Source organism: Euprymna scolopes, chromosome 7, assembly GCF_053919585.1.
Source record: "Euprymna scolopes isolate OS-2025 chromosome 7, ASM5391958v1, whole genome shotgun sequence".
In the NCBI taxonomy this organism is placed as follows: Eukaryota; Metazoa; Mollusca; class Cephalopoda; order Sepiida; family Sepiolidae; genus Euprymna; species Euprymna scolopes.
In genome coordinates, this window is record NC_136488.1 from 124,483,402 (window position 1) to 124,504,729 (window position 21,328).

The window sequence follows — 21,328 nt, forward strand, 5'->3', positions numbered from 1 at the left end:
GTTGCTTAATCTGTGTAAGTTAATAGACATTCTTATGTGTGTGGCGGGTTTGTTCAGTTGGTAGAGTGCTTGCCTAGCATGCAAGAAGCTCGGGTTTCAAATCCTGAGCGTGGATGTGTCTAACTGATGAGCCCAAATGAATGCGAAACTCGAGTCTTGGACTTCTGGTTTGTTGGCTTTCTTGGCTCTTGTGGGCTGCGACTTTGGTTCGATTGTGGAAAATAATTATATATATATATATATATATATATATATATATATATATATATTATCCTGGAGTACACCTAATTACTGATGGACTAACTTTTCTAAAACTTGAGTTGATTTACTTTTTAACTTCTTTTTCATTCTCTTACGTCTGTGTACTTAATTTGTCCTGATTTATTTATATTCTATAATTAAATTTTTTTTTATCAGAACTCTACTGTAAGTTTTTTTTTAATTTTGGAAGTTTCTTTTTGAAATTTTTAAAAATTAAAAATGTTTTTTAATATCTTTGGAAATTAAAAGTAAAATTTCTTAGCATTTCATTTTCTTATGTTGTTTTGTATATTCTTTTAGCCTGTATTGCTTTTTTTTTGTCCCTTCTTTTATCCTCATCATATCGCCCCACCCCCTATAATATTTTTTTCCAATTTTAATATAAAGAAGTTTTTTTTCATTTCTAATCTGAATGTTTTCAAAGTCGGTGTTATCTTTTTTACCTTTACTTTTGTATAATTCCAGCTTTTTCTCCTCTTCTGATGAGACGCATTTAGCTTAGAAATGCCATGGCCTAAAGAGGTTATTATTCCTCTTTTTGTAACCCTTATTGACTTGATAATGTTATAAAGTTCCTATGTAACTTTATGCTATATATTCTTAACTTATATATATATCAATCATCATCATTGTATTGGGTGGGTTGCCAGGACCAAAATAACTTTTTCCCTCCCCAAGTCTATCTTTCATGACACAGGAAGATCTTCAAGTTTCGTGTTTAGGGTCCCACAGTACCACATCACTGACGACCTTATCTTTTCTTCTGTAGTAATGTCCGGCATATTGTGTTTTTCTTGCACTAATTACTGAAGTAAAATACATACATACATACATACATACATACATACATACATACTCACACATATATATTATTCGGCATAATCAGATTGACACACCGTTTCTCATCAGATCACCTATGTTAAGCAATGTTGACCCTAGGTAATACCACCTGGATGACCATTTGAGAATTCTAGGCACTGTATGTGTTCTCCGCTTATCTTGGCATTGTTTTTTATTTCAGCCTTGTTTTTGGGGTTTTTTTTTTTTTACACAGGAATCACCACTTATCAAGGCCTGGAGGCCACTCGAGGATAAGGGTTAATGGGTATACATTAGTCAATGTGATTTTAACGTAGTAAACATAAGTAGTGGAAATTTTGTAAATTGAATTACTTAGGAGGACGTTTCATCAAGAACTTGTTTACATTTGACTTGAAGATAATCAGATTGTAGTCAGCTGGAAAGCAAGCAAACAGAAGAGAGTTCCACGGGCGTGTAGTTCTAAGAAAGAAGCTTTGGTCATGGAATCTACGTTTAGGTTTAGGCACAGATAAAGAGTGGGGGAAATTATTGATAATAATTTTGGCTAGACGAGTGTTTTTTGTGAAAGTTTGGTGAAGAGGGACCATAACTTGAAGCTCAGATGAGCACTTGCCATAAAAATAATGATAAAGCAGAGATATGCTCGCAACGTCTCTTCCGTAGGAAAGAGGTTGCAGAGAAGAGAAAAGGACATACCCCCACTAAGCTACAAAGTCTATTTTGAACTCTGTCAAGGCAGGATAAGATGCTTTTAGCAGCTCCAGCCCAGATGTGGCAACAGTACTCCATCATTAGCCATACCTGGCTTTTATATAGGTAGAGAATTGCATCAGGAGTGAGATACCTACTGGAGTGGTAAAAGGATCCTACCATTTTTCCAGTGACCTTGGCAATGGATATGATAAATATGTTCCATTTCAGATCGCGAGTAAATGTCAAGCCCAGAAGCTTGTCAAAACATGAAGCCTCCCCAAGACGAGAGCCATTTATTTCAATTGATGCCAGATGGGGATCAGAGTGTTGATGATGTAAAGATAGAAGCTTGGTTTTAGATGCATTAAAAGTAACCAGACACCTCTTTCCCCATTGTACCACAAGCTCAAGATCAAAGAGAGAGAATCAGAGAGAACTTGGTCGTCTACGGTCTTTCATGTACTACCATGGATGGTAGTGTCATCAGCATAAATGTCTACAAATGATGTTATTTGGAAGATCATTAATGTAGATCAGGAAGATGGAATCTATTATAGAAATCCTTGAATGCAATAGTGATAAAAAAATTTTTTTTTGAACTGAAGTACAACAGAAGAATGGAGGATCGTCCCCCATGACGAATGTATATAAACATATTGAATCACACAAGACGTTGATTTGCAAAAAACATATTTTCTTTTAATCACCATAAAATTTTTGCATTTAAAATATTAGTAGGAAATAACAAAAACTTAAAAATACATTTTAAAAATAAAATAGATTTTTTCGTTTGTCTTTCTAAAGATTACAAAGATTCATGTCAGATTTGAAAATCATTTTTTTCTGGGGATTTGGTTGGGATGAGAGGCTGAATAAAACGGGCCCTGGATAGAAAAAAATGATGCTCAGTGACCGTAATCAAATAAGTCATCCATTACACGTTTAGTGCAGGAGTTTTTGCATGAAACGTCTTTATTAGCAAAAAAAAAAAAAAAAAAAAAAATACTATCTTATAATGATAGGCTAGAGGCAAAATTATTTTTAAATAACTTTAAATAATGTTGCCTCTGTGCCCATCTAATAATCTCATGTCCCCTACTCAACAATAACAACTAAATAAGACTCTACTATCAAACATTAATCTTGCCAGACTTATACCATTGCCATCAAAATTTAGCCTTCAATCATATACTGATTTTTTTGCATTTTACCTGCTAACTTGTCTTATATTTTCGTGTATGTGTGTGTGAATATATGCCTACTTATATGCGGATGTCTTTACATATGTAAATCTACATCTGAATATTTGAGGTTTTTTTTTTTTGGTTTTTTTTACACAATGGTCACCACTTATCAAGGCCCGGAAGCCACTCAGGGATAAGGGTTATTGCAAGTACATTACATTAGTGTCGTCACTCAAAGGTGCTATATAATAGGGAGCATTATGTCATGTTTTGGGGGAGCTTTATAATTGTAAGGTCACTGAAGTTCAAGTTTGCCCAGGGTACAATTGAGGTCAACTCTTAGGTCATTCTGACATAAACCTTTGTAATTGCTAATTAACGTTCACTTTGTCTGTTTTGCAAGATATCAGATCTTTTTTTTTTTTTTTTTTTTGCTTTTATTATGCATTATTTAATACAAAAAACATAACACATTGAATATGATAAATTGAACACAAGTTGCTATTTCACCCATGGAGGTGAAATACCATCAGAAATGATACTGGTGCATAACTGACCAGAGTAGAAAGATAAGTAAGGCTTAGAATATAAAATACAATAAAACAAAACAAAATTAAACCATGAGTAAGTAGTAAAAGTATTTCCAATGTTTGAATGCACTGAAATTTGAAAGATATAACAGTTCAGAGATCAGTCAAAAATGCAATTTTTTTTTAAATGTACATATTTATTTAAGAAATTTAAGTTTATAGAAGGCAGAACAATCCAAAGGTGTGATGGAGAGCCTCAACTCAAACTCACGCAACTTAAGGTATAATGATGGAACCAGCTATTTAGTTTCATTTTTTTTATCCAATTTATGTGTATATATATATATATATATATATATATAAAAGCAGGCTCCTTCAGTCTTGGACAGACTATGGATACCCACAAACGGTTGCTTGCATGTGAAATTTTTGTGGCAGGAGGTGCGCAATCTCCAACCACCCTTCTCCTGAGACGACATTGTTAAATACCAGTGGCAAGCAAAGTACAGGACGACTGAAAACAAATGCCGAGATAAGCAGAGAGCGCATACAGCGCCTAGAATTCCCAAATGGTAACCCATATATAATGTAGCATATTCTTACTTGCCTCAAACGGTCAGGTGGTGTGTCCGTGATACTATATTTCAAGATGTCTTCCCTTCATCAGGCGTGTGTTCAACTTTCAAACGTGTATAGCAGGTTTTATTGTAGATGGAACATTTTCCTAGAAATTGGAAATTAATTTCTCTGCTGCAAATGCATAATTTATTAAATTAAAATTAAGTTAAATCAGATACATGAATTTATTAAAAATTTATTTAAATTCTCATTTACGGCCCATATAATAGTCTTTATCAAGAACGTACAGATAATAGGTCCTTTTTTTATACGCATTCCAGAGAACAGGACCATTGGAATCAGACTCATAAAAATACCAATCTTTAATAAGAACAGAATACTGCGGCTGAAACATCATACTAATTAAAAACAGTCTGTGCTTTTCTAATGAAAACTCTGATATGGATCAAAAAATTGAATTTAAATATGTTTATTTAAAAATAAATCTGCATTTTAACCGGTCTCTGAACACATATTTTTTAACCATGTTTTTTTTTCAAGGAAAAACGATGATTATAGGTCAGGCTCCAGTCAGAGTGGGAGTCAACCCAAGCATCTGGAGAGGATATATACATACATGAAGTTTCAGAAGAAAAAAAAGTTCTCTACGTTATGTTTCTGTCAAATACAATCTCTGTCAGGCGTTTCCTATGTTTCTAAATTATTATCTTTTTCTAATCTTTGTTCAAATATGAAAATGAAAATCGAATTAAATTCATCACAAAAGATATAAAATTAAATAAACAATGCATATAAAATCAAAGGGAACAAAAGAGTTAGTGTTATCTAAATTTTGTTTATAAAGTACCATAAAACATGCAAAAATTAGTAAATTCTAATTTTTTTTTTTTTTTTTTGCATCTGAACCTATTGCCTAATGATGACATTGGCTAAGCGGTTAATAACACGGACTGAAAACCTGGATATGTCAGGTTCGAATCCAGGTCATTTCATAGAAACACTTTCAGGAAGTTTACTTCTGACCTTGTGTCTAACCTTTTAGAAATGAAGTAAAATAAAACAATATATGCCAGCTTTAGTTCAAATATAAAGTTAAATGTTTTCCAAATATATATATATATATATATATATATATATCAGTGGCGTATCTAGGGTATGGCAGGGATGGCCCATGCCATGGGCGCCACTCTGACATGGGCGCAAAAATTGCTTGACAAAAATTAAAATTAGTAGTTAGGTATATCTAAGGTATAAATTATTAAGAAGGGGCGCGCATTCAAACTTTGCCATGGGCGCCATTTTACATAGGTACGCCACTGATATATATATATATATATATATATATATATATATATATATATATATATCGTCATTTATCTTCTGAAGAACACCTAAATCCTGAAAAATTCAACATTTTTTTTCCTGAAAAAGTATGTTCAAATATGACTAACAAATTTCCCCTCCAGATGTACGAGTTGATACGGATCAGAAAATATTTTGTAAGTTAATCTGCACACACATTAGTACAAATATTAATATTAATATTAAAAAAAAATTAAGTATAAACATTAGCAAAAAACAAGAATTTAACAATAAAATAAATTTCATATTTTCAAAGAATTATTCCCAAGGATCTGAATGCTGATTTTCAAGGCAGGCAAAGAAATGTATATCACTATACTCATACTACACTATCTTCTTTTAGCTTACAGTTATATTATGTTGAAACAACAGTTTTCATCAGATACCAAAGTTAAGCAACATAATTTGATGGGCAACCATTTTCGCTCCGGACAGGGTTCAAAAGAAAGTCGCCAACCTAATAGGTCCTGAACTTTCATCCAAGCTTCAACCACTGTCTCATCGACGAAATGTTGCATCTCTCAGCCTGTTTTACAAGTATTTTAATGGTGGATGCTCTGACGTACTACAAACCCTTGTACCCCCTAAACGTAAATACTCCCAACAAATTTGACAAGCAGCCAAGTCCCACCCCTACACAGTAGAGATCCCTAGATGTAAAAAAGCATTCTACTCTAATAGTTCCTTTCCTAGAACTGCTAGACTCTGGAACTCCCTTCCGGGTTCATGTTTTCACAACTGTACTGACATGCAGAAGTTCAAGTGTAATGTGAATAGACATCTTGCTGCTCGACTCTCTACATAGTATCCCTGCAATTACTGTACCTGATAGTAGCCCCCCCACATCAAAGTGGCACTGTGCCTTGTGTGGGGGTGAAAATGGAATTTAAAAAAAATAATTTCGGAATGACAGATTCTGTAATTTTGAAAGCAGAAGTAGCTGTAAAATCATTTTCTCTTCTGGGCGAAATAGAAAGGTTCATGAAACTCAAGCTTAAGTAGGCAACAAATCAAAGAGAAGGAAAACTCTTCAAACAAAACTAGTCCTTCTCTGCTTACTCCATCATTGCTTTCATTCATCTTGGATTTTCGTTTGCTATTGGATCCATGCAATACTAGATCAGGACAAATGCAGTTGGAGACTGCTCAAACCGTGCTTCATCATACAGGCATCAAGAGGCGATGGTAGCTAAATGGTTAACGACACAAACTGACAACAAACTGGATGAATCCAGTTTGTTCTATAGAAGCACTTTAACTTAAGATGTTGGCAACCTTCACATGGTTTCTCCTGTAAATATCTAATGTCTTTCTAGAAAAGCATTCTATTATTTGGATTCATCGGACTACTGTTCTCATCTCGAGTGTGATTTTCAAAACGTTTCAGTCGATGTAACCTCCGACCTTCCTCAGGTGTATCTTGTTGAACTCGGAAATGTTTCTGTCAAACTCTGGAATTTGGTCGGAATTTCGAGCAGAATCCTTTATTTACTTCATGGGGGTAACGTGCTCGTGTTCCGTCAGCCATGACTGGATAGAGGTCTTAAGTAATTTACAATTGTATTTTTCATTCGCCCACACCAAGGATTGAACCTTCAGAAGAATATCACTTTTTACAATTGATTTTTCAATTACAAGGATTGAACCTTACTTTTTACAATTGATTTTTCACACTCAAGATGAGAACAGTAGTCCAATGAATCCAAATAATACGAATAACCAATCCTCATCTTAAAAATTCAGAAGCGTTAAAAGCATTCTAATTAGAAAGACATTCAGAGAGCCAATGGCAATAATAGAACCATCTGATTCATACGAAATGGTGAATGCAGGATTACAGATTTCATGTCATAGGGTATCAGTTATCTCACGAGAATACAGATGACTAAGAACAATAATCTTTTCACTTCCTTTGTAATTTCAAGATTCTGAGTACGATTCTAAACTACATCTGCTGGGAAAGCAAAATTTAAGATTTTGCTTTCGTTACTCCCACTCTGATCAAAGTGATAGTTAGCATCTCCCATCTATCTGTAAAATATTGAATGGACTTTTTATGGTAAATTAACCTTTTTGAGGATGATTTAATGGCTGAAACACACCACGAGAAACAAACTTACTAATTTCAACTGGGTCTTTGACACCTCATTTTTAAATAGATGAAACAAATAATGTCTTTTACTCTAACTAACAATCTAATGTATAAAGGGCAGTTGTCTGTATGTATATATGCTTGTATATCCAGCTAAAAGTTAAAAAAAAAAAAAATACAAAACAAAGAACCAAAGTTGGTATTTTCTTAATCAGTTTTGCCCAAATGAATAATATCAAAAATTTAGAAAAAATTATTCATTCTTTGATCCTAAACTGGAACAAATTTCGTTAAGGGGTCTGGTTTGTTTTTCAGCTACTAATTAAAGGAAAGTATCTGATTTTTTGATATAGAGTTAAGCCAATTTATTCCTCAAGCAATCTGTGTGTGTGTGTGTGTGTGTGTGTGTGTGTGTGTGTGTGTGTGTGTGTGTGTGTGTGTGTGTGTGTGTGTGTGTGTGTGTGTGTGTGTGTGTGTGTGTCAAAAAAGAGGAATAGACTAAGCGAATAATAGTAATATGATACACTTTTCCCTGGGCAACACCAGATAGCCCTGTTATTTTTCTATATAATAAAGTAAAATCATGGTTGATTTTTATTTTCATGGAATCAGAGAAAAGGAAAATTTAAAAAAAAGGTCGACTTTTTAGCTTTTTATAATGAAGACACAAAATATTCTTTTTTTTACATTTATTCCTAACTCAAAAAAGTTTTGTTTTTTTTTTGTTTTTTTTATTTTGCAGGCAAAGAAATCTTCTTTCAGTTTCATAAATTATCAATTCAAGTAAAAAGAGTCCCGGGCAACGCTAGGTAAGGAGAAGAAAAAAAAGGATCATGGAACATCAATAGTCTGACAAAGATTGCTCACCCATGTGTCAGCACGAATTCTATGGTAAACGGCTGTGCGATAATGCAAAACGATTTGCAATGATCATTGCAATGAGTGCTAGAAACCTGGGGAGACTTACCATCGCTCAGACTCTAGAGAACACCACTTGTTATTGTCAGTGAATCACTGAGAATAACTTTTGTGCAAACTTGTTGTGAATAAATAATTAAAAAAATACAAACTCCAACAAAATCATTGATTTTTTTTTCACACAAAATACTTTTCATAAGTTTTCACACTCATCTTAGATTTACTGGCACAAAGAGTTAAAGACATTTTTTGTTTTATTATTTATAAACATCATTATTATCCATATAAAATTTATTTATTAAAAATCAGAATATTATATTTATGAACTAGCCTGGCGTTGACCAGGTGTTTGGAGGTGTGTGTTGAGCAAAAAAAAAAAATTTTTTTAAAGTGGTAGTAGGCAGGCAGGCAGGCTTGAACCTGTACTGCAAAGGAGGAAAAAAAGTGAAAAAAAAAAAGGTGACATCTTTGCCGTTGCATCCATTCCTAAACCGGGAGTGGTGAAGGGTTAAATTAAGACTATCAATCAAAAATATCTATCCTCGTAGAAAAAATGCCCTGTTGAGGATGAAGGAATTAATATTTTTAGCCAATTTTTCTGTATTTGTTGTCGGAAGGGTCGAGCTTCAAAACAATACCAATCTCATGAAAATCTGTCGCCTCTGTCGAAAGTTTTAGGCGGACATACATACATACATACATACATACATACATACATTTAAACAGACAGGTGAGATTTAAATTATAGATGGCCCAAATAACCTATAATTTTTATCCATCTCCCCTGAATACTAACCCAGTCTACTAATAGTGTTATAAAATATAAAATGTCAAAAAAGACATCCATAAATATGTTAGAAAGAAAACAAAACCTAAGTGAGCAGTAGGTGTTCAGAAGAACTTGTAGTGACTGAATTGGATAAATGCTAAAAAGCAAATGTCTTGAATAGCTACTCTCTTTCTTTCTTCGGTTCATTTTGATTCACTTTCTCTATTCACTCCTAAAAGCAAGTTTTTACCCCAATATGTTAACTCACAATATTTTACATCACTGTCTTAAACCCCCAAAGTAATATGTCTACATTAAATTAACAAACTAATGCAAAACTCTTATAAAACGAGGAAATAAAAATAAAAAAAAACTGTATGTGGCTGTTTTTTTGTTTTTTTTTTACAAAGGAGTCACCACTTATCAAGGCCCGGTGGCCACTCGAGGATAAGGGTTAATGAGTGTAGAGTGGTCAAGGGGAACATGTCAGTCATCGATAGTAGTAGAAATTTGGTAAATTGGATTACTTAAGGGGATGGCTCATCAAGAATTTGTTCACATTGGACTTGAAGACAACCATATTGTAGTCAGTTGGAAAGCAGGAAAACGAAACAGAGTTCCACAGGCGTGCAGTTCTACGTTTTTGGATTTAGATATTATTAGACTGGGATAGTACTCTGAAGAGCTTGAGAAATGTACATAATTGTGGGCCGTGTGTAGTTGTATGTAAAAAAACAAAAAAAACTTTATTTATTGCGGACTGTTATCCTCATCTTTCTTAGTTGTTGTTTCACAACGTTTAGACCATCTATTCCTCTGGCCTTTGTCAGGTGGTAACTGCTACGGGATAGGAACTCCGAACTCCATTCTCAGCAATTACTGCCATCCACAGCTAGAGATTCAATGTCTCTATCGTGGCGCAGTGGATAGAGACGTTAGTTACCTGAAGATCATTCTTTGAAACTCCATGAAATAAGGATTTTATAAAAACTGTTGTTAGAGTATTCTGTCGAACAATAAATTTACTTCTAAATTCTAATTTACACTTTTAATTTCTTTTTTGGTTCCAGGTGAGAATTGTCTGAAGATAGCGGTTTCAATCCTACCCAAAGCCGGCCAGAGGCTTACTTGGACAAAACGTGGTGAGACAACAACTATGGATGGCAGTAATTGCTGAGAATGCAGTTAGGAGATTCGGAGTTCCTATCCTATTGCGGTTACCACCTGATGAAAGCCAGAGGAATAGTTGGCCGAAACATTATGAAACAACAACAAAAAAAGATGAAGATAATAGTCCACAATAAATAAATAATACTCGTCTCAATAATGAATTCCAATTAAATTATATATATATAAAAAAAATTGATTTTCAAAAATAAATTTCATGGATCATTGTCATTATTGTGAAATTTCATGATAATCTGATATTAATCTAATTATTTTTTTAAAGTTAATATGAGAATGGGGGTGCATGAGTTAGGAGACAATAAATAGAGATAGGGATGAGGGTTCATTTTTTTAAGAAATCGACCAACATTTGAATCCGGGAACTGTTGGCCACAATATAACTTTGCGTTTCCCACAGCATGTTGACAATGACCTTGCTGTCATGACAGTCAAGCTGGATCTCTTCAGACAGCTGTGGATTGAATCGGAAGTAAGGCACTTTAAGCATACTGCACCATGACCGAGCTTGCACAACAGGTCTGTCGTCTGCGTTAGTTACCTGAAACAGGAAAACATTTGTTTCTTTACAAGCCTCAACCAGATCATTAAGCATATTCAGTTGCATTTAGATGTATAGAAGAGGGAGATTACAAAGAATAGTGACCCCAAGCATCCATATTCGAGGAGAGGTTCAATCATATTCTATTTCCTTTTCTTAGTATAACTAATACATGAGTCTTTGAGGGTATACAATAAAGTAGTTAGTCGAAAGACTCTTCATGTCACTGAGTATATCTCTATATCAGCCAATTAAGTCCGAGGGTAATCAAATTTTTAACTATTGAATTAAAACTTTGTATAATGATGGAAAATGGGTTAGAATACACAAATCGAAAGGAATAAGTTATTTTATTTAGAAAGTGGGTACTCATGCAAAAAGTGATCCATGCTGAAATAATAAGGTTATTATTTAAAATGCCATTCTTAACATGGGGAGGGGGAGGGTGTTTTGTATCTATTCTGTACTTTAACCTTACAATTGAATAAAAAAATATATCATAAAACTTTAATTAAACCTGGAAATACGATTTTAAAAAATAGCACGGATCACTCTCTGCATTAGCACCAGAAAGTGAAATAGTAATTCGCCTATAAGTGACACCTTTTTAAATCTTTATCTTTAATCTTTACAAAAAAAATCAATTAAAAATCTTTATCTTTAATCTTTACAAATAAAAAAAAAATGCTTTTGGGTAATTTTCAGCAAAATCTAATGGTTGGAAAAGATTCTATGTCCCGAGAAGTGCTATTTTGGGCCAATTTTTACCCCTTTTGACCCCCTGGGGATGCAACCAGAATTTTTAACAAAAATCCGAAAATGTTACATCTCCTCCCTTGGGTAGTTGTAATTTCATGCAAAATTTCAGAAAAATATAATGAGTAGTTATTGAGAATTTGGGATCGGAGGGACAGACGGATGAACGGACGAGGATAAATTCTAAGTCCAAATCCGATTGAGTCGGTGAATCAATAAATAATTAACCATGTATGTGGTACAAAGCAGCTATGTTAGATGTGTGATGCTGTATGGAGGTGAATACTAGACTCACACGCAGTCTTCACTTGTCTGTCATCAGCATAACGAGAGAGCAATAATCAGACGGATATGCAACGTCGGGTCAGATAAGACTACGCATATCAGATACCTTATTGATGAGGCTGAATATTCCAAGACTTCATGAACTTATGATGATCAGTTAATTTGGCCATGTTGAGAGAAGCGATTCTTGGATAAGAAAATGCAATAGAGACCTTGAGATGAAAAGCGATGGAAAAACTAAGATGGTCATTTATTTAATGAATTGCAGAAATGTTAAATTGTAGAGTTAGAATTCCGATCAATCAGATTGACAAGAAAGTTCTTCCAGTTTTTAACTTTTAAATAAAGATGAACATATCTCGGCTCAAACAAAAATTTAGGGATCGAAATAAGCACCATCAGAATCAATACACTTTTGCCAATGCAAACAAAACAAATGTATCTATACCAATAATGTAAAAACCTTGCGTTCTGGTGGCAATGAAGTCGCTGAAGGCATTTTTGACATCGCTTAGGTTTTTGAAGTATTTCTCATGCAGAAAGTTGTCAAGGTGCTTGAAAAAGTGGTAGTCGGTAAGTAAGAGGTCTGGGGAGTATGGCGGATGAGGCAGAGTTTCATAGCCCAATTCATTCAACTTCTACAAAGTTGGTTAAGCAACATGTGGTTGGGTGTTGTTGTGGAGGAGGAAATAATGTAAAGGTATTATAACGAAAACTTATTTGAAAATACATCATTTGAAATCAAAATAAAAAATTTTGCAAGAACCTTCTTGTCCACCTAATATATAAGTATTTAAGAAATGACCATGCTATATATTTTATATTAGGTTTTTTGAAGAAATTAAATTTTGATGATGCAGAGGAATAGGCGAATTAAAGTCGGCAACAAGCAGTATCAGATAAAAAAATTTACATTATACTTAATTATTTTTTACATAAAATAATAAATAAAACGTTATTGCTTCATAGTTTTGAATTTGTTTTTAGTATTATAAAAAATATACTACTTCATGAAATACTTATAAAAAAATAATTATAAAAAAAATTTGTAAAAAAGCAAAAAACGATTAGAAACCGATTTGAATATAATCGTTCCTATTTTTTTACATAATCCCACGCTAAAATGTGAATTTTATATACTCAGTATTGATATTGTTTTGTTCTAAAACTGATTATGAATATTTATATTGGATGTTATCTTAATTGTGATCGATAAAGCTTGACTCTGATGTAATAAAGTGAATATTTAAATGTGTGAACATGTAGATAAACATTGTTAAGTGTTGATTTTCGGAGCGTGATTACAGTATTTAAAATTTTAATTATGCCAGAAATGTTATAACATATCAGCTTATATACGATGGAAATAGTATTCCAAAAACCATCTATATATTAATCAAGGTTTCGTCTTTATTTCAACACTTCCCAAGATCATTCATCCTGAGGAAGTTTTGAAATAAAGTCTAAATATTGAGGAATATGTAAATAATGTTGGTTTTTGCTTTCCCACTTTCCATATAGATAGCATAGCATTCTTCGCATTGAAACAAATTTAATCTGAGAAAAGCGACATGTTGTGCCTATTGATCCATTTCTTTAATTTCTGAACTTTTACTTTTTTTAATATCAGGTTTAAAATATTAATGAAAGAAAGAAATATATTTACACACCTGGTATAGCTATAGTTGATAATGTTCACTAAACCATTTACATTCTAATTCAATATTAAAAAATCACCCACCCTATTTAAAAAATAAATAAATAAAAATAAAGCGAGGGGATTAATATGCTGTAAAATAGACAAACTAAAGTGACCACTTACCTGGTTGAGAATGAGATTTCCAAGAGTTGATACCCCTGCTGCACATCTGGCAACATCAAACAAGTTTACTGGACGGAAAATATCCACTGATTCAATAGGCACACTAGGTGCTCGGCCTGTACCTAATGATAAAACAAGGCCAATGGGTTCAGGAGGCATATTCTGAAAAACATAAATGAAAAATATTAGAAATTAACCGTAGACAACCTGCATATATATTGACAATAAACGAATACACAAAAATACATATGATCATTTTTTTTTTTTTACTAATGATTCACCACTTATCAAGGCAAAAAGCCACTCTAAGATAATGGTTAATGAGATGGATAGATTGACAATTGAACGATGATGAATATTATGAGAAGATTGCTAATCTCTACATAACAGGTACTCAAGCAACTGATCCAGAAAAAAGCAATTCTTTTCTCCCCTATTTCAGACACATTGCTCAAGGAATGTAAGGACTAAAGAGCAAAATATGGTTAAGAAAAAGTTATAAGGCTATCAAAAATAAACACAAAGCCATTTTCCATAGAACCATCCTTTGACAACTTTTTTTTTTTTTTTTTACATTTTCATCCCAAACAAGGCCCAGTGCCACTTTGATGTAGGGGGCTGCTATCAGGGACATAAGTTGCAGGGATCAAATAATTATATATCAATTATATATAAAATATATAAAATTATGTATATATAAAATTATATATCTATATATATAAAATTATATATATATAAAATTATATATATATATATATATATATATATATATATATATATATAAAATTATATATAAGGTAAAAAGCTATAGCAAACATCTAAATGAGTATTTTAACCATAGTTCCTGATTTCAAAAGGCGAAAAATTAAAAGATACATCTGCCTTACTTTTAATGCTAGGTTTATTTATGGTGTCTTTTAAATTTAATAAAAACCCTTCACAATTTGCTGACGAGGAGACCTTGTTTATTAAAAAACTATATAATAATTATTGTACATAACTTGATGTCTACCACAATAAAAAGCATTGTTTTCCGAAACGATCGTACAGATAATTGATTTTGTTGTTGTTCCTTCTTATGAAACGAATCTTTAATTTAATTATAATTTGATTTTTAAATTTTAAATTATCAATCACATTACTTAATATAAAATTATATATATATATATATATATATATATATATAAAATATATATATATATATAATTTTATATCTATATATATAAAATTATATATCTATCTATATAAAATTATATATCTATCTATATAAAATTATATATATATATATATATATAATTATATATATATAAAATTATTTATATATATATAAAATTATATATATATAAATAAAATTATATATATATAAAATTATATATATATATATATATAAAATTATATATATATACATATAATTATGTATATATATATATAATTATGTATATATATATATGCATACATATATTTGTCAATTATACATATATAAGCAAATATACATATTTGTCAATTATACATATATAAGCAAATACACATATTTGTCAATTATACATATATAAGCAAATACACATATTTGTCAATTATACATATATGTCAATTGTATATCTATATAAAAGTGAAATTGTACATTTCCTTACTAACCTACTCTGTCAATTTTCAGTCTACAGACTCGAGATTTGACATAAGGGGTATTTAGATTTAGAAAAATCTTTTTAATCGGTTTTCAGCCAGAAATTTAGCTGTCAAGGGGTCAAAATTCAATGATTTGACCTTTGAAACCTCTATCAAACTCCTCCACCAATTTTGGATTTAAACATTTGAAATTTAGAAGTAGGTTACTAGGACATGGATCAAACTTTTTAATTTGATTTGAGCCCAAAACAATAAATGTTAAGGGGTCAAATTGAGGTCAAAGTTAAAAATTTGACCTCTGTGGTCTCTACAAATTACTCAGCCAATTTTTAAACTAAACATTTGAAATTTTACATAAAGTGTATTTAAACATAAGGCAAGTTTTTTTAATGGGTTTTTGGCAGAAAATTTGACTGCCAAAGGGTCAAAGTTTTAAAGATTTGACCTTCTCTGACGGTCTCTAGCAAACTATTCAGCCAATTTTGTGTCTAAACATTTGAAATTTTACATAAAAGGTATTCTGATATGAAGCAAACTTTTTAATCAGTGTTTGGGTGAAAATATGGCTGCCAAGAGGTCAAAGTTGAAAGAGTTGACCTTTGCAGACTTTACCAAGCTCCTCCACCAATTTTGGGCCTAAACACTTGAAGTTTTAGATGTAGGTTACCTGGACATGAGTCAAACTTTTTAATATATATATATATACATATGCACATAAAGTTATGAACAGTACATAGGACCGAGCAAAGCCGGGCTGAACTGCTGGTATATATGTATATATATATGCAAATATATATGCACTTGTCAATTATACATATATATATGATTATAAAAAATGATTTTTTTATACCTACAGACACTAGTGTTTCATGCTTTGGCAATCATCAGTGCAGGAAGAGATGTTTGTTACTGGGTGAAGGATTCGAACTGCCACCAAGCTACCTTTGGCCTCATTAGGAAGAAATGCTACCTGTAGGTCACTGTCAACTCCCATGAGAATGAAGGGAAATTTAACATTTACAAAGCTAAGTACAGGTATAACATTATTAAGAGAATCAAGCCACAGGAAATCGTGATATATACATATATGTATATCATAACGATAGATTTATTTTAGTCGTTCTCCTATTTTTTCCCCCTGGTAGTTTGATTTTATTTTTGTCGTTCCCCTGTTTGAATTCGTTTCCCTATACAAAAAAAAAAACAAAACAAAACAAAAAAAAAAACCTTGATTTGGCTTTGAAAAGTGAGGACGAAACCTGTCGGCTGACTATACCTGCTTATTTATTTAATTTTTTTTTTTTTTTCAGCCTCCATTAAATGTTTTCCCTCCGTCCTTCGTTTTACCATGGATACAAAAAAAAAAACAATCTGCCTTTTTTAACAACTATAATAAAGTTTTGTATCCCTAAATAAATAATGACATATATGTGTACATACTTACATGTTGCTCACGACCAAGATTGTACAGATTGATTTCAGCTAATACATCCAACGTTGGATTATTACTCATTAAACCTCCATCCAGAAATGGTCCAGATGGACGGAAAAAGGTTGGAGCAGCGCCGGAACATCGTGCAGCTTTCCAGATCTTTTCTTCTAAAAATGTAACAAAAAGCAATTTTAGGTTTCATTAATCCAATTATAATAAGGAATTTCAAGAATTTAGATATTTTAATACAACTAAGTCAGCTTTTCAGTCATCCTCTTTAAATTCCACTGCTTTTCAAGTCTTGAAGGGTTAGTCTTGAATTAATTAACCATTTTATTAATTCACTTACACAAATGAAGTTTTAAAACTATGCATAGTTTGTTTCAAGTATAAATTTCAAACTGATTGGCTTGGTAGTTTAGTTAATAGCAGATCAGAAAAACCACTTATCTACTGTATGTATGTATATATATATATATATATAAATATATATATATATATATTTATTTATATTCAGGTTTGAGGTGTTCAAAAGTCGGAACTAATGAAGACAACGAGGCTGCTAAATAGTGCTCAATAAAAAGAGCAAAATATTTTTTATTATTATTATTTGAGGGTAATCAGTTACATATGGTCGCTAGAAATAGCCATTTGTTTCAGTCAAAAGGTCGCCTGAGGAAGTCTCTTTGACTGAAACAGATGGCTATTTGTAGCGACCATATGTAACTGGTTACCCTCAAATAATAATAAAATATATATATATATATATATATATATATACACATACAGTAGATAAGCAAAAACAACTTTGGCAACTGTTATTTATCAACTGATTTTTTCCTTTTTCGTTGACTATTTGTCCGAATTTAACTTAGTAAACAGCCAAATTAGTACATGCTTATACAGCCTTACATCACAAGTGCATTTAAAAAGTTTTATCACCACACAAGCACAGGGGCCAGGCGTATATGCCCGAATTTAACTTAGTAACAGCCAAATTAGATGTATTTGAATACTAGAACCTGTAAAAACCAATTACATATAACGATTTACAAGTAAGACATGGAGAAAGAAGACAAAGTAAAAATCACTTGAAATAATTACAAACTTTTTATTTCAAGAATGAAAAATAAATTGAAAGGGGAGGGAGAAAAAAATAATAAAAAAGTCTGAAGTTCACCTTTTAACCACATAAAAAGACTGTATTTTGACTGCCCCAAAATGTCCCCTTTTGGCGAACCTTAAAGGTTCTAGTAACAGTTCAGAAGAGAGAAAGAATAGAATTAAAAGTTAAGAAAAGATTAAGAAAGAGGTAAAACTTACTTTGAGGTAAGAATAGTTTTTTTTTTTTTGTTTTTTTAGAAGCAAGGATAATTTATACAGAATTTTTTTTTTAGAGAGAAGAATATGTCAGAATTTATGCCCGCATGATTGCCCAAACCTATTTTACATTAAAATATTTCATTACTATTATTATACTAAATCTGTGTCAATCAACAATGGTTCCCCTAAAGCTCCCCCCCCCCGTATACTTTAATAACACCAAATGCAGGCTAAAATTAACCTTAGTTCTGAGATTATTGTGATTATTCTAATCAACTATAATTTAAGTAAACAAGTTGGCCATCATAATATATGTAGCGAACAGAAAGACTTACCGTGTGGCTTTGTACTCACAGAATCTACCTCGTCTTCAGGAAAAAATGGTAATGGAACATAGTTTCGGAATAAATGCAGTTTTGGTGGCATACGGTCAGCAAGAGCAGCAGTCACAATCACTCTGAAAGAAAAAATGTGATAGTCAAGATTGAAACCAGAAATAAATATTATTAATTATTGTTAAATAATAATTCATTAATTATTATTAATTAATTAATGGTTTCACAAGACTGCTGAAATTGGGAATATTTGGTGGGAATATCTAAAATCTTCTTAAATGAACATACTTGGTATTCCGTTTCGATGACGATCCAGTGTTTGAAAAATGTAATATTTCATTGGATGATTTAAAATAAACATTGCCTGTAAACAATTTTGCGCATACTTTCTATTTGGAAAATTATTTAAAATATAAAACATACCTATGACAACACAATATATATATATATATATATATATATATATATAGCTTAGAGAGTTAGGAGAATAGAGTAAATTCAATTCTATAAGAAGAGACTTATCGGGATAATATAAAGCTCAACAAATTTCATTCTTATTGTTTCCTATATATATATATATATATATATGTCACCCACATACTGTACTGATTCGTTGTATCACAACTCATCAGTGCAGCTAGACATATACCTTCCCCCAGCCGTGGATCGAACCTACAACCGTCGAGTTGACAGTCGGCTGTTCTAACCATCGGGCCACGAATCAGTGCCCTAAATATTTCATGTTGAGTGCGTATTAAATCCACACCCGTTTGTCATTTACAGTGCTCAAAACCATAAGTTTAAAACAAATTAATAATGGGTTTCACTTAATTGCTAAAATATGCATTGGGTGAAAATATAGTTACAAAGTGCTTAACCCAAAGAGGGGGGGGGGGTCTTTTATTTTTATATATATATATATACCCACACACACTAGCGACCCAAAATCTGGGACAGTTTAGTTTTTTTTTTTCAATTTCTCCAGAATATTCGGGATGGGGGGGGGTACAACTAAACTTACACACATTTAACATATCTCTTATATTGATACAATTTTTTTCTATCCTTCATAATAAAGTGTAATTAATACAGTGTATCAACATAAGGGATACGTTAAATGTATGCAAGTTTAGTTGTAATCCTTCCAAATATTCTGGAGAAATTGAAAAAAAAACTAAACTGTCCCAGATTTTGGGCCGCTAGTGTGTATATATATATATATATATATATATACTAGTAGGCCGCCCAACATTGCCCAGTCATAAAATATGCTTAGCACATTCACTATCAGCCATGAGCTATATCAAATTTATTGTCACTGCCAAGCCATTTTTCTGCAATTTCATAAAACTAAAGTCAACAAATAATGCATATGAATATAATATGGAATATATATTAACTTTGTATCATTTATTTTTAAGGGAATTGTTAGTTTTTATCAGTTTGTATGTTTTTTGTAATGAAAATAACTCAAATCAGCTTTTATTCATAGTGGATCATTTAACTTATAACTTATATACGTATTCGCTAGAAAAACAAAACATAATAGATGGCAGGGGCCAAAATAGGAGATAACTCGTAAACATATTATTCAATATGTGTTATTTTAAGATGCCAGTTCAAGTTAAAAACAGTTATCGTACGTGCTGAGCATGCATTGGCTAAATAAATGCCAGGGTACAAGAATACTCATAATTGTCAGCGAATGTGTTAAATACGATATTTTGATAAATGCATATTTAGTAATTATTATTATATCATATTGGGCCCAATATATAGTAATGATTTAAAAAGTTAAAAGAAAAAAAAATGACTCTTGTGCCACCACCGAGAATCGAAACCAAAACGTTTAGCTTATAATTTACTTTTTCCTTTGACGTTAATGACCGTACTATGAAGACATGTTTACTGCAAAGCTAAAAATTAAAACATAAACCAAAAGCTATTATGTCACGCACACATATTCATAATGCCATCATTCGATCTTCACCTGGCAAATTTTATTTTTTAAATTTTCACACTTTTGCACTGATTTTCCCCAACTAAAACCCAAATACAAAGTTTTGCATGGGTTCAAATACCCTATATATGAAGTTTTATGTCTGTAGACAAAAAAACTGATGAGGGAGTTTGATAGGCAACATTTTTCAAACAAAAATATATACGTATACATAAGTATTTATAGAAAGAGGCTTGTGTTTACTTTAAGCTTTTTTATACAAATATTACACAAGTATAAATCATATCTGCATAAATATAATTACACATAATAGTTAACTAAAGATGATCATCCCATAAGAAAACTGAAAAAACTTAGAGGGAATTAATTCAAATTAATGTTTAAAAGAATATGCAAATTAGCTAGAACTTTTTACAGATGAATGCAATTCTACAACTTATATATAACAAAGTTGTATTTTCTTTTTAAATAAGCAGAATGACATATTGTTTAGAATTGGTATGGTATTTAGTCCCTTTTGTCCACGGTGCGACGAAGATAGCTTAGAAACCGTAGAACATGCTTTTTATACTTGTTCCAAGCTCCGTGAATTCTGGGAGTATGTCAGTGAGGTCACGGCTCGCATCGTCCCCGATCAGGTGACGATCCTGGATTTAGCATCCGTTGTCTACAACGCAGATCCCTTGTGGCCTAGGGAGGAACGAATGGTGTTCCTAGCGACCTTGGCCGTAGCTAGACTAGTAGTGTGGGTTTCACGCATAGAGATAGGGCGTTGGGGGGAGCCACCTTCTCATCGGGATCTGATTTTGTATTTTAAACACGAACTTAAAATCAAAATCAGATGCGATAGAAG

At 32.0% G+C, this 21,328-nt stretch overlaps 1 protein-coding gene across 6 annotated transcripts in view; it reads right to left on the reverse strand.

Moving 5' to 3' along the window:
• The window catches only part of LOC145279928 (85/88 kDa calcium-independent phospholipase A2-like), a 421,383-nt gene that overhangs the window by 126,937 nt on the left and 273,118 nt on the right, over positions 1-21,328 (reverse strand). For 4 of the 6 annotated variants that reach the window (XM_080131500.1, XM_080131499.1, XM_080131501.1 and 1 more), the window contains exons 14-17: positions 18,516-18,637; positions 16,870-17,024; positions 13,800-13,961; positions 2,731-10,936 (exon numbers count right to left, since the gene is read on the reverse strand). In XM_080131500.1, the coding sequence (XP_079987626.1) occupies positions 10,721-10,936; positions 13,800-13,961; positions 16,870-17,024; positions 18,516-18,637 (655 nt within the window). In that variant the 3' untranslated portion in view covers positions 2,731-10,720. Of the gene's footprint in view, positions 1-2,730; positions 10,937-13,799; positions 13,962-16,869; positions 17,025-18,515; positions 18,638-21,328 lie in introns of those variants that run through there. The other 2 variants (XR_013868488.1, XM_080131502.1) reach the window with 2 other exon arrangements.